Here is a 14,147-nt window from a genome sequence, read left to right as displayed (position 1 = left end):
GAGAAAGAAGTCTTTTTCCGTAAGTAATCGGATCATTGCATCTCCATATGGAAAAATGAGTATCAACCCTTCCATCATACCAGATATAAAAATTAACTCAAAATGGATCATAAACCTAAACCACAGCCTTCCCCTATGAAACTTAGGGGTAAATCTTTGCAACCTTGGGAGGGACAAACATTTCTTAGAACAACAAAGAGCATAAAACAAAGAAGAAAAATCCTGATAAATCGGACTTCCACAAAATTTAAAACATTTGTTCTTTGAAAGACACCATTAAGAAAATTTTAAAAAAGCAAGCCACAGACTAGGGAAAATACTCATGACACAGATATCAAACAAAAGACTTAACTTCAGAACACATTTTTTCAAAAAACCTCTTACAGCTCAATAAGAAGGGAAACAACTCAGTTTTTTAAAATAAGTACAAGATTTAAACAGACGCTTCACAAAATGATTTTTAAATGGCCAATGGGCACATGAAAAGAAGCTCAACATCATTAGTCACCAAGGAAATGCCAATTAAAACCATAATGAGATATCACTGTGTATTCATTAAAATGTCTAAAATTAAAAGGACTGACCATACCAAGTGTTGGTGTGGGCCTGAAGCTCTTAGAACTCTCAGACACTGCTGGTGGAAATGTAAAATGGTACAATCCGCTTTGGAAAACAATTTGGTCGTTCCTTAAGAAAAGTTCAACACAAGACTCACCAAGCTGTCCAGTCATTCCGTTCTGAAGTATCGACCCAAAAGAAATAAAAATATATGTCTATCTTAAAAAATAAGCACGTAATTAAATATTTATAATAGCTATACTTATAATCAGCAAAAACTATAATGTCCACCAACAGATGAATGGATAAACAAATTGTGGAATATCCCTACAATGGGATACTAATCAACTAATCCCATTTCCCATAAAATGGGAAAGAACCACGGATACATGAAACAACACAAATGAACCTCAAAATCATCACGATGAGGGACAGAAGCCAGGCCAAAGGACTGTGTATTATGAGTCCATTGATATAAAATTCTAGAAAATGCTAACGAATCATCTAGCAGGGACGAGGTAAAGGGAAGGATGGATTACAAGGGGGAACGCAGACGCTCTGGGAAGTGATGGAAATGCTTGCTGTCTTCATCGTGGTGTTGGTGACAGTGTAGTGATGGTGACCAATTCGGATCGAACTGTACACTTTAAACATGCAGGGGCCTCCATAAAGTTGTTGCGGAAGAAAAGCGCAGAAAAGGAACTCAGGATCGGAGAATTTGCACAACCCATTAGTAGTGGAAGGGGAACAAGAATTCTAGTCACCGATTTTCTAGACAGCCTCTATCCACCGCATCCCACCTCACCCCTCCCCTGCTACCACCTATGCCAGTCACGCCCCCAGGCTGTCCCTCTCACGTGGACACTGCTGCCCAAGGCGACTCAGATGCCCCCTCACACAGACATGGTCTCAACCTTCTCCTCCCCTACTTTGCTTTCTGCTCTTTCCAAAAATAAGGTTCCCTGTGCGACGGCTGCTTCTTGGCAGGCGTGAAGCAGGCCTGGAAGGAGGCACGGACAGCTGCCCCAGCATCAGCCAGATTACCACTTCACTGGAGGAGGAACAAGACCCTGCTTTCTCCCCAGAAGGAAGTCACTCGCAGATGTTCAAATCCCAGATTACACCAACATCAGAAGGTCCAAATAAACCACAAGCCTATCCGCTGAGGAGAGAACACCCTATTTCAAAAGGGATGTCCGGCTCCAATGCAGAGGAAAGCAGCCGCTTAATCCTTCCCGTTGGAGCAGAGCAAGGATGCCCCCAAAACCCCAAACTGTTCACCCTTTTTGACTACTAGGCCTTAACAACCTCTTACATCCGAATATGTAATTATGGTCTCCACCTTACTGGCCAGTTCTTAATGTAGGCACACGCACAATGTCTGGATCCCAGGTCCCTCAGCCTGCGAGATGGGAGGCCCTACCTCACAGGAGATAAGATAAGCGATAGGTCTCTGTCAACTGCACAGAGCCAAACAAATGTTGGGTATTATTAATGCTTTACATAGTACGCATCTAAATATGAACGTGTATATATTGCATTCCCAATAGGAAGCACCACGAGGGGACCTCTGGGTGGCTCAGTCAGTTAAGCGGCTGCCTTCGGCTCAGGTCATGATCGCAGGGTCCTGGGATCGAGCCCCACGTTAGGCTCCTTGCTCAGGGGGGAGACTGCTTCTCTCTCTGCCTGCAGCTCCCCCTGCTTATGCACTCATGCTCGCTCTCTCTCTCTCTCTCTCTCTCACCAATAACAAAATTTAAAAATCCTTAAAAAAAAAAAAAAAAAGAAGCACCATGAGGCTGGCTGGCTCTTCTGAGAACCACATCCCTCCCACCATCATGCTCCGCCTGCAGAAGGTGCTCGATTAAATTCTTATCCCATGATCTGTTGAGTTCTCCTGGTGGCTCCCCGCATATGCAGCAGAGCACCCCTAAAAGCAATCCCCCACAGAATAAGACCAACTGTTCATCCCTTGGCCTTCATAAGTCATGGGAGGTTGATGAAAGTATTTTTTTTTTTTTAATAAGTTTGGGAATTCTCTAATGCCCAAGGCCAAATTAGCATTTGGGGGCCACAGAACTAGCTCTACTCTCAGAACTGGTATCAGCAGTGCCTAAGGACCCAAAGCAGCTCTGCAGACTTAAGGCAAAAACAGTCTCCCTTCCATAGGGCAGAGTGAAATGTAAGGGCCTGCCCGGCACAGCCCACCAAGGAGAGGCCTGACTTCTATTTTGTTACGATACAACAAGAAATGGCCAGTTTCACACCAGATACCAGTACATGGTCATTTACTGATAGATTCTGCAAATATTTATGCAGTGCCCACTCCATACCAAGCACTGCTAGGTTCTAGGGGTAAAGAAGTTAAGCAAAGAGACATTGCTTTGTCCCGTTGGAGTATCTAATTAAATTCACAGTCGTGAGGGGAAGAGAAGGTCTGTTTTTGATTCAAAGGAATGTTTCTGGCAACATCACGAGCCCACATTACAAGGTGCGAACACAAAATTAGTGCAGCTGACGCTCACGTGCGGCTCTGGGTACCTATCTTTAATTTTATAGTCATACTTGGTGCCACTGGCCTCACCACGGGCCACACGTGTTCCTGAAAAGTGGAGGCATGACCGTGTCCTCCGACAAACCAGAACCCAGGTTGGGGGCTGGGGAGTAGGGGATGGGGGCTGGTGGGGTGGGGCGGGGCGGGGCGGGGGGTGGGGGGCGGGTAGGCTGACCTCTCGCCACCGGGCTCCAGCACTGCTAGAAACGTACACGTTCGTCTTGCTTGCCAAGTTCTTTCCCACCGAACCTAAAATGCAAGAGGAGTCATTACTTTTCATTTCAAGAAGAGGTCAGATACCTTGCCCAACCAGAAAGTCTGTGTCGTATTTAGCAACTAAAGATGTCTCAAAATCACAAAGAGCCATTGCTACGGCAGAGCTTAACCCCCAATGCGGGGACAAGCACGGCGGACTTACCAGTGGCAATGATGAGACCGGGAGCAGACTCCCTGGACAAGATGGGCATCCTCCGGAGCTGGAGGTTGAGCAGCTGACTGAGCCGCTGGGCCAGGTGGAGGGAACAGCCCTGAGCAAGCTACGGGACACAAGTTCCAGGCACTGTCAGCACGTGATATGACGCCACCAGCTGCCTCAAAACACAGAGGCCTGTGTGTAGACAGTACAACCACAGACACAGAAGGAAATCTGGCCCAAAGGAGCCCAGACTCACGGCCCAGCTCTCCCCCACGGCCCCCCAGGTGGATATGATTAGCTGAACCACATAAATGCCTCTCATTGAAAAAAACAGAACAATACAAGTAAAACATTCCTCCTGAGACTCTCAGAGAACAGCTATTAGAAATCAGTGTCCACCCAAGTAGGTCAAAAGCTGTCCCTCCCTCTGTTTTACCCAGAGATAGTCTCATGTGACTCGGCACTAAAGAGAATTAATGATTTCGTGGGACTTAAAAAATAAGTCCGTAGAGATAAGATTTCAAATACAGTGTAAGCAATTCCATCAGCGGAAAAACCAAGAATCAGAAGTCATAAAGTCTCACGGATAAGCTCCCAGATGTACCACGTATGAGATAGAAACACCAAAGGATCCACATTAAAGCAGATTTTAAGTGGTCAGCATTTGTACAAAGCACCAACTCTGCTGTGTCCACTGCAAAACAAGTCATTCAAACTGGCCTCTGCCACTTACGTTCGGATTTTAATAGTTGTGCAAACAACGCTGTTTGCTATGTGGTCATGCCTGATTCTCTTGGTCAGAATGTGATTGTCAAATGTTATTCAGCCTCCTCTGGTGTTCTAGACAGGGTAACTCTGTGTGCTTATGTGAATACGTAAAAACAGACATGGTTTTGCTACATATACTTACTTCTTTAACAAAAGGATCTCTCTTAGCAAATGTCCATTTTGCTAGCATCACAGTTTAGCAAATGAAAACTGGAGCAAATTAGGTTGGGTCTCAAACAAATATTTGCCAACTAACCTGTTCTTTCACCATCTAAAATCACAGGTAGAAACTAAAAGCTCACCAAGGGTTGTACAGTTCATAAACAAACAGGTCAGTCAGAAGAATAAGCAGAGTTTTAACAATACCATTAATTTTATTTAACTAGGACTCAGACCCCCAACAGCATGCTCAAAAGCAGGCCACCCCCATCCACACAGGCTTGTGCAGAGCTCCCAAAATCTAGAAGCCACTCCGGAATAAAGAAGTACCTAGGTATCTGTCTCTGTCTACTTATATCTTGCCTCTTTCCAAAGTTAGACTTGATGTACTAAGTTGACACCTGTTGCCAAATAGGGAAGAGTAATCAAGAAGTCCGTGGAGAGCAAGGGCCTCCAAAAAAAATTTTCCCAGGGGTCACAGCTACAGTAGAGTCAACATACTTAATCATGGACAAACAAAATTCAAAATTCCAAAAGATCAGGTAATCGTCTAACTAAATGTTACAGTTCTCCCAAAAATTACTACTTGATTTTTTTTCTGAGTTCCTTCTGCCTACCTACCTTACATACCCCAGATCCCTTAGGTGAGGCAAAAAGGAAGGAACTCAATCCAAACAATGTTCATCAGAGGGATAAGAACAGAGCCGCTGAGGCGAGTGGGGACACCTCCTGAGGCCAAATAATAACATTTTAGTATTCTCAGCTTTTCAGATGGAGCCACAGATAGGGAAAATTGTAGAATCCTAAATTACATTCAGGAAGGCTTTTCTTTTTTTTAAAGTTCCACAGAAATAAAAAGCTTACATCAGAGTTTCCCAAACTTTCTTGCTTTGCAGCACAGTGTCCCCGTAAATTTTTTGTAGCAGCTTCAGGCCAGAAGAAATACCAACATGTATTGTTTTACATAGTTGAAACCACACAACTTCATAAGTAGACATGTCCTAATAACTTAGCGGCAGTTCAAAATAATAGTATGCGTGCATATGTGAATATACACACATACACCGAAAGAAAGAGAATGAGAGAAAACAAAACCTTTATTTCACTCTTAAATATTACCACAGTTACTTAACGCAGGATGTGTGCACCTGTTGAGTACTACGCACCTTCTCTAGGTTTAGAATCATATTCGATCCCACCACTGTCATCTCGAGGAAATCCAGCTTTACAAAGACAGGACGCCTTCCAAAGAAATTCAGCATGAACTCATGTTGAAACTCTGAACTAAACTCAAGATGGTACTTCCCATGATGACCAACAAATATCAAGTATCTTGTGTTTCCCTCAAAAATTTAAGGCATTCCAGAGTGCCCTTGGGAGTTCACCATGGCACTCCCTAGATGCCCTGGTGCTGAGTTTGGGAACCGTAAGGGTAGCATGACAGGTAAAGATTTGTATGAAAAACGCAAACAAGATGAAAGCATCTCTACCTCACAGTTGATTTTTTCTCCATATCCTGTGAAGGCTGGAGCCTGAAGGAACTCCCAGGTACCCCCTTTGTCAAAGGTGATGACTGATCTCATATTCTCCTCATTCATAGCACCATTAATCAGAGTAGCGATGTAGACTCCTTGCAACCCTTCCACACGGTGGAAGTCAGCAAATGGCTCATTTGCAAAATACCTACAGTAAGAGAAAATAAACAGCTGTGAACCTGAGGTGATATTTCCTTGGTATGTTTTTATGGTAAATAACATAAAATTTAACTGTTAGAAAGTATAGAATTCAGTGGCGTTAAGCACATTCCCAGTGTTATGTTGTACCAGCATTGCTATCTCATTCCAGAACGTTTTCCTCATCTCAGAAAGAAACCCTGTACCCACCAGCAGTCATTCGCCCTTTCGTTTGCCCACCCCAGGCCCTGGCAACCACCACTGAGTTTTCCGTCACTACGGATTTGCCCAGTCTGGGTATCTCACATACATGGAAACGTGCCTTTTTTATGGTTCCTTTCCCACAGCATAATATTTTCAAGGTTTACCCATATTGTAACACAAATCAGTACTCCATTCCTTTTCATAAATGAATAGCCTTCTCTTTCTTCTTTTTTTTAAAACGTGATTGTGTTTTAACTTTGAAGGCCAAGATGCTTATTAGATCAATAACTCCTCACAGGGAGTTCAGAACGCTGACTACAACACACAGAGCTGATGAGAGAGTCACATCTATCTCTTCCCCTGACGAATTCACCCCAAATCCTCCAGTGAGCCTCGACAAACAGGAAACAGTAAGCCAGACTTGCCAGACACTAGTCAAAGCGCTGGGGCTTACAAGCCACAGGAATACAGCGCGAAGGGTTCCCCAGCCACTGTCCACACGCTTACAGCTCATTATCCAACGCCCAGATCAGACCGAAGCCCATAGGGTTCCTTTCAGAAAGCAGAGCAGAAGCCCCACCCACGGGAGGATAGAGAGTGAGTGTGGTTCTAGAAGCTTGAGGTTAACTACTTTTTAACAGTGAAACAGAGATTAAGCCCCTCTCAGGGCCTCTACTATGCTGGGATACTGATTTCACTGGGAAGCAGTTTTGCGCTGAAATGGTCTACGCATTATAAATGGAACAGATCTCTGAGAAGTGCTACCCGGAGTTCACACGTGGCTTTTAAAACTGGATGTAAGTCCTTTATTTAGAAGGGTTCTGAGCCACTGGGCTTTGTAAAAAAAAAAAAAAAAAAAAAAAAAAAAAAAAAAAAATTTTAATTTAAAAAGAAATCTAGAACTGCTTTTTTCCATTATCCACTGTACAAATCTTGACCTGGAGGAGTACTCTGCCTCTCAGACAGAAAGAAGCACACTACACGCTCTGAGGCAGAAAAGGAAAATTTTTTAAAAGCACTGACAAAGCTACTTCAGACTGAGAGACTGAGCAAAATCCCAAATAAGATACTGGTGTTGAGACCAAATATTCTGATGTGTGGTTTCCTTAGGTCTACCGGAGTTATTTTTCAGTTGCTTCCTTAGAAATCGGTTGAAGGTCTATCATCCACCTGCTCTCTGTTCATCTCAGCAACCCCGCGTTGGATTCCATCATCACGAAGCCGCCATCGTCAGGTTTGCTGGCTTCCTTCAAACACGTGGGAGGTCTGGCCTTCTCTCAGCCAGATGAACTCTGCTTCTTCCCTCCAGTCACTCTCCTGGATTTTTGCCTTTCGGTTCCAAGCAGAAACCCGTCCTCTGCGCCTCACATGCCCCCCAGACGGTCCTGTCAGCTCCCTGTGGTCCTGCGACAATCCACCTCACCCTAAGTGCCCTCTCTTCATCCATTTTTCTTACATTTCCTCTCACCGGCCCTCACGACAAGCACTTGTCCCCTGCTCCCCGGCCAGAGCCCCAGGGCCCCTGGGCCCCCCTCCTGCAGAACCCAAGCCCGCCTCGCCCCACACAACCCAGCAGCAGGTCTTCCTCAGATGCGCCGCCACCAGACCTGACATTTCCTCTCCACACCTGGTCCTCCATCTGGACACCGCTTTCCATGAGATTTCTATTTGGCCCATCTCACCAATGCCAGGAGCACCCCCGTTAAGAATTCCTTCTCTGGTCCTCTAAGCAAATTAGGACGGTTCCTTGGCACCACACTTGCCTATTGAGTTCAAAGAACAACTCATTTCAAATACCACAGAAGGGCTGTGTTTTGTTTTGTTTTTTCAAATCCGTCTGCCCACGTAATCTGCTAATTCACCCTTATCCCATTTCATCTTCCTGAGATGCAGAAGCAGGTGACAAAAGTTCACTCAAACGAGCCCCTGTGAAGATCTCCAGTCCCTGAGATAAAGCCTGAGGAAAACAGCAAGAAGGTTGAGCCTACACGGGTCTGTGAATGTAGACATAAACCTCTTCCCAGTTTCCTGACTGGACTCTACGCCCAGGAAGGGCGGGGGTGTCTTCTGTGACCACAGAAAGGGTCGTGGGCATCTATGAGAGGGCCACATGGTCACCTAACTGAGCTTACTGCTTCCTGAGGAGCTTCTGGCTCCAGCTCTGCCCAGTCACGAGATACCCTTCCCGAATACCCGACAAATGCGGAGGACCCGGAAACCTCTGGCAAGCTCTGATTTATCCACTCCATATAGCCAGAGGCTCTCAGATGTGAAAGAAAAAAAATCAGAGTCTGTGAAAGGCTTGAGGAATAATGGCTTGAAATTTTGATTATTAAAAAAGTAAGGAGAATATTACTCACCCATAAAAAGGAATGAAGCACTGACACAGGCTCCATGTAGACCAACCCTGAACATGTTTTGCAAGGTGCAAGAGGCCAGACCCAAAGGTCACATATCATGCTGTGATTCTGTTTACACAGAATATCCCGAGAAGATAAATCCACAGAGACAGAAAGGAGATTAGTGGCTGCCAGGGGCTGGGGGGATGGGGAGGAGGGGAGATCGGGGGGGGAGGGGTGTGGGGGAAGGGGAGATGGGGGGTGCAGGGGGAGGGGAGATGGGGGTGTGGCGGGAGGGGAGACAGAGGCCAGAAAATGCCTAGTGGTAAGGGGTTTTCTTTTGGGGAAGTGAAATGTTTTGGAATTAGATTAAAGCTGGTGGTTGCACAACACTGAATGCCCTAAATGCCACCGAGTTGTTGTTCACTTTAAAATGGTTAAGCTAATGTTCTGTGAATTTCACCTCAATAAATTACTTTAAAAAAACAACAACAAAAAAGGACACAGGAGCCAGCCCAAAAAGGCTGCCACTGACCAAACCAGAAAAACCTGAGGCTGAATCATGGTAGGAATGGTTTACAACACATTAACACGCACTGAATAATAAATAACTCGTGAGTCTATACTGGGAGGGGGGGGGGGAAAGTAAGGCACAAAATAGGACATACCCCCGAAAGAGCCAAAACAGGGTGTGGGAAAGCACTATCAGAGAGAGACCAGAAAGAAAGTTCTCCCCTTGGGTCCTGTTGAGTCCAAACCAGAGGTCCCTCTCTTTCCCTTGACACCAGCTCCTCACCCAGCCCTCCCTGACTCCCCCACTCCCTGACTCCGCCCACGGCCGGCATTCTGCCCGCTGCTGAGCCCAAGCAGCTGTGGGCCCTTGACTCTCCACAGCCAAGCAGCAAATCTACCAACAAACCATCAGAATTTGCCCTTTTCCATCATCTCTCCCGCTACTGCCCTGAGCCCAGCCGACAGCAATCCCCGCCGGCTGGATTTCCACCACACTCCCCCAGCCAGGCTTCCTGCTCCCACTCTCGCTCCTATCCGAGAGTTTACTTTGCACACAGCACTGAGGGTAGCTTCTTTAAAACACAGGTCACCTGAGTGTTCCTCTGAAGTTTCCGATAACAATGTCCATTTATGTTTCATGTGCTTTCCTTTATATAATGCAGTTCACAACTTTTTCAATGGTTAAGAAAATATAACAGGTTAAATCAGATGATGTCCATCTTCTGGTCAAAACCCTCCATATCCCACTTGGGAAATAAAGTAAGTTCCTTCCATGCCCTCAAAGGCCTTATACAATCTGAGCTCTGCTCTCTCAGATGCTGTCCCTTGGGTTCTCCCCCTCCTCCTCCAGCTGCTGGATCCACCCTGGCCTCCTCGCTGCTCCTAAAATAAACCAACAGAGTCCAACCTGAGAGCCTCCGAGCATGCTGTTCCCTCTGCCTGCAGTGCCGTTCCCCAGGCACCTGCTGAAATGTCGCCATCCTCGAACAGCCTCCCATGACCAGCCTGTATGAAGTAACATGCTCCTAATGCCCTGTCCTCTGAACTTGGTTCACTTTGCCTCCCAGCACTCACCACCACCAGGCAAATTACACATCTGTCTATGTTCTGTCTTCCCCCAAGGAGAACGAAAGCTCCACAGAACAGGGACCCTGCTTCGACTTTTCGTGGCTGGACACATGATCTCAGTGCTGTGCCCAGAGCAACAGCATCCTTGTTGAAAGAGCTGGTGACTGAATAAATCACCAGCATGACGAGAGACCTCCGACGGCAGGCAATGCCACGGCCTGTGCCCTGGTGGTCATGGCCTCGGAGCCCGACCCCGGTGCCCACCAGCCAGCTCCAGCAGACGGCTCCTTCCCAGAGCAGAGAGCGATCCTCATCACAGTCAGACATCTCACACAAGACAAGTGAGAATAAATGCCCTCCTGGCCCTCGAGGGTCATGGGTCATTCATCCCTCCCGAACCCCGGACTCCTCCATAGCCCACGGAACGTCCATTACAACAAAACAACTCCAAGCATAGGATGTCCTGATAAAGGATGGGTACCACTGGGGTCCTTCCACATATACCCACAAAGCAGTATTTGCAATTACGTTAAAAAAAGTCAATGAACCTGAGTCACTTGGAGGCAAGGCCCCCAGGGCTCCCCACATCAGCTTGCCCTGAGCTGACATTTTCCAAGTGCCTTTTCCCACTGGCTCAGAGACCCCAGAGCCAGACAGGGAGTGGCTGACATGGGCTATGACTCTAAAGGTCACCTGGAGCAGCAGTGCTCAACCTTGGCATCACACCCAAAGCCTTGTAAAATCTTCAGAGCCCAGCCACACCCCAAACTGGTTAAACCACACACCAGGCATCGGGGTTTCTGGCAACTTGCCAGTGGAACCCAAATGTGCAGCTGATGCTGAAAAACACCCACCTGGAGGGTGTAGGTGGTACTGACATGAGACTTGGGCCAGGGACCCATGGTTTCCTTACCTCACCAGCGTGTCACCGCCCGCCCCTCCTGGGCTGTAGTAGAGCACGTTCTCCAAGGACAGGGAGAACTTCAGCCCCTCTGCCTCCGAGATGTATAAGTTGGTGCGGTTGTTACTGTGACTGACGCATACAAACACCTGGTCCTCAGAGGCATCTGCGATGTAATATTCCTTTGGAATCAGAAGTCGAAAAATACACAAGTCAAAAAACCCACATGCGCAGCGGGCTTTCCCTATGCACACTGAAGTAATGATTTCCAAATGTCCCAGTGAGAGGTATGGGCCCGGAGCCCATAGACAGCTTCCCAAATCCCAGTAAAGCTCAGCCAACTTTCTTTTTGGAGGAGCTGAGGCCGCCATGTAGCTGGAGCAAGCTGCTTCCTGGCAAATGGGGCCCAAAAGAGGGGGCCCCCGAACTCCATAAATGACCTAAATACTTCAGTTTAGTTCATAACATCTCCCTCTTTTTCCCATGAGGTCTATTGTTAGTACTAAGTACAGTATACATTAATGTGCATTCCCTTTCCTTTAAGGTACTAAAGGAAGATGGAAGCTGTAAAAAGCAAAGAATGGACAAGAATCTTCTCCACTTGAGCTCCCAACCTTCCACCACACCAACTGCTAGTGGCAAGGCCTTCAAATGCCACCTCCTGCCTGTGGGCACTTCTCTGATGACCCCAGCCCACCAGGATCCTTCCTATGATCTACATTATCATACACACAGACTGCAGCCAAGCATTGGACTATATATATATGGTTTCTTCCTCTGCTCGGTTCTCTGTGTCTCCAACCTATGTTTCTAAAAGGATGGGACCCAGCTCTTAACCCCTTTTGCAATCTAGCTGTCTACTGTAGCAACAGAGCAGGTCCCGAACAAACAACTCAGGGTCACCAGCTCCCCATTCCTTCAATACTAGCACCCTGAGTCCACTGACTCCAGTCCCAAACTTCTCTGCCCATCCATCTCCACGTAAAGCAAATTAAGGCTCCCATCTGGCTGCACTCTGAACAGTGAAGAGGGGAAAAAAAAAACAGACCAAGATGCCCAAAGCATAATGGTTCTGCCTAGGGACCTATCTAGAAAAGGACTTCAGGGAGCCTCCATCAAAGATCTATCTACCCAGAAGGACGTCCCTGCAACACCCATCCCCTGACCCCTGCATGTGGACATTAACACTTCTTTCCGCCCCCAAGCGGACCCCACTCACATTAATAGGATGTCTTGTGACAAACTGGGCTGCTCGCATGGGCTTCCTGCCAAAGGAGACCCAGAGCTGGACAGAAGATGGCTGCAGACTGCCCCAAAGATGCTGCCCAGGAAGAAGAGAAAAAAAAAGTTAATGGTGCCACATTACAGCCACTCCAAATAAGTGAAGAAGGAAAGAGAAGTGTCAGACCCCTCCAATTCTACCAAAAACATGAAACACAGGGTGACTACAAATGCACGTTTTTGCAACGTCCGTGTTCGCTCCGCAGCTTGGGCTGCACTCACTTGATTCCCAGACACCTGGTCTGCAACAGGTACCAGACACTCCCTAACACCAGATGAGGACGAAGGACAAATGGTACTGTGGCTGAACCTGAGTGTGGGAGGGGGATGGAGATTTAACTGGGCAGCCCCCAGTCCTGCCCAGGGTGAGTTCAGCCACACACAGCGCACATTTCCCTTGTTCTTTCTCTCCTATTTTCAGGTTATGAGGATACTCAAATTCAAGGGCTTTAACTTGCACAAAGAGCTGAGGGAATTTTCACTGATTCTCTTTTGTGACCTTTTAATACTTCTCATTGATGAACGTTTTTGCTGGCGTATGTTTTCTTCGGTAGGGCATAGGGCATTGCACATGATGTCGGCCCTGTCACATTGTGTTTTAGAGATACTAGAGCACTGCTGGAATCTCGAAAATGTGTACAAAAGCACTAGATTAAGAGCTGGCTGTACCACCTCGGGAAGTCACTAAGCCTCTCTCAGTCTCAATTTATTCATCTATAAAACTGAGAAGATGATTAGGCTTGGGACTTCTCTGTCGATGGGTGTCAATGGCCCAGGAACCCTATAAATACAAAGGCAAACTGTGTGTATGGATGCACCTATTCATCCTGCTGGGGAGGGTACACAATCTTTACCAGACCCTCAAAAGGGGCGATGATTCAAAAAAAGATAAGCAGCACCGTAAAGGCTCAATGTGGGTTCTTCCAGCTCTGAAAGTACGGGACTGGGAACTGAGGCAAAATGTTGCACATCTATCCAGACAGAAAGGGACACACACCATCCTGTGGCCATAATCACACACGTGACTATTAAGCTGATCGGAATATTGGGATTGCCAACCAGAAGGGGTTCATTTGGCTTCATTTATCCTTGACCATGTTGCTACTGTTTACTAGAGATTTTAAATTCCTATGAAGTAAGAAACATACCAATTTCCCTTAACTATAATAGAACCGAAGCCCCTGTGCTAATATAAGCCCGATAAACACTATGTGAAGAGCAAGCTGATGAACCTGAAGTTATTCTTGATTCATCTGAGCAGTACACACACACACACACACACACACACACACACACACACACACACACACACATTCAAACAAATGGCTAAAAGTAATCTGTTTAAAAGAAGCCAGGTAGGGAGGTACAAAAGACTGCCTTTCCAAAATGGCACATGGAAAAGCATGGTAATAGCTTGTACTCAGTATGGGGCCGCAGGAAACGATGGATCTATTAAAAATGTAAAACTTATTACCTGAATGAGAAAAATAGTACCCAGCAAAACTGTTAGGCATAGATCCCAAAATCCCTCTTTAAGTCAATAAAATTTTATAGCTATTTATAAAGGTCAGAGAATCCGTGTAAGTTACCCTATATAAATCCCTATAAATATATATGAATACACAGATGTCCGTGAAAAAAATACTTCGATGCTTTATACTTTTTCACTTCTTCCTACTGTGGTTAAACCTTAGAAAAGGAGCCACTTTTCTCA

At 46.3% G+C, this 14,147-nt stretch overlaps 1 protein-coding gene across 3 annotated transcripts in view; it reads right to left on the bottom strand.

Moving 5' to 3' along the window:
* Positions 1 to 14,147, bottom strand: part of SORL1 (sortilin related receptor 1) — a 155,776-nt gene that overhangs the window by 96,765 nt on the left and 44,864 nt on the right. For all 3 annotated transcript variants that reach the window (XM_027578686.2, XM_027578687.2, XM_027578688.2), the window contains exons 7-11: positions 12,372 to 12,473; positions 11,165 to 11,334; positions 5,945 to 6,137; positions 3,531 to 3,648; positions 3,288 to 3,361 (exon numbers count right to left, since the gene is read on the bottom strand). In XM_027578686.2, coding sequence (XP_027434487.2) covers positions 3,288 to 3,361; positions 3,531 to 3,648; positions 5,945 to 6,137; positions 11,165 to 11,334; positions 12,372 to 12,473 — 657 coding nt within the window. The remainder of the gene's footprint in view (positions 1 to 3,287; positions 3,362 to 3,530; positions 3,649 to 5,944; positions 6,138 to 11,164; positions 11,335 to 12,371; positions 12,474 to 14,147) is intronic.

The sequence above is a fragment of the Zalophus californianus genome, chromosome 11 (assembly GCF_009762305.2).
Source record: "Zalophus californianus isolate mZalCal1 chromosome 11, mZalCal1.pri.v2, whole genome shotgun sequence".
NCBI classification, from domain to species: Eukaryota; Metazoa; Chordata; class Mammalia; order Carnivora; family Otariidae; genus Zalophus; species Zalophus californianus.
This window is presented reverse-complemented; position numbering and strand designations above follow the sequence as displayed.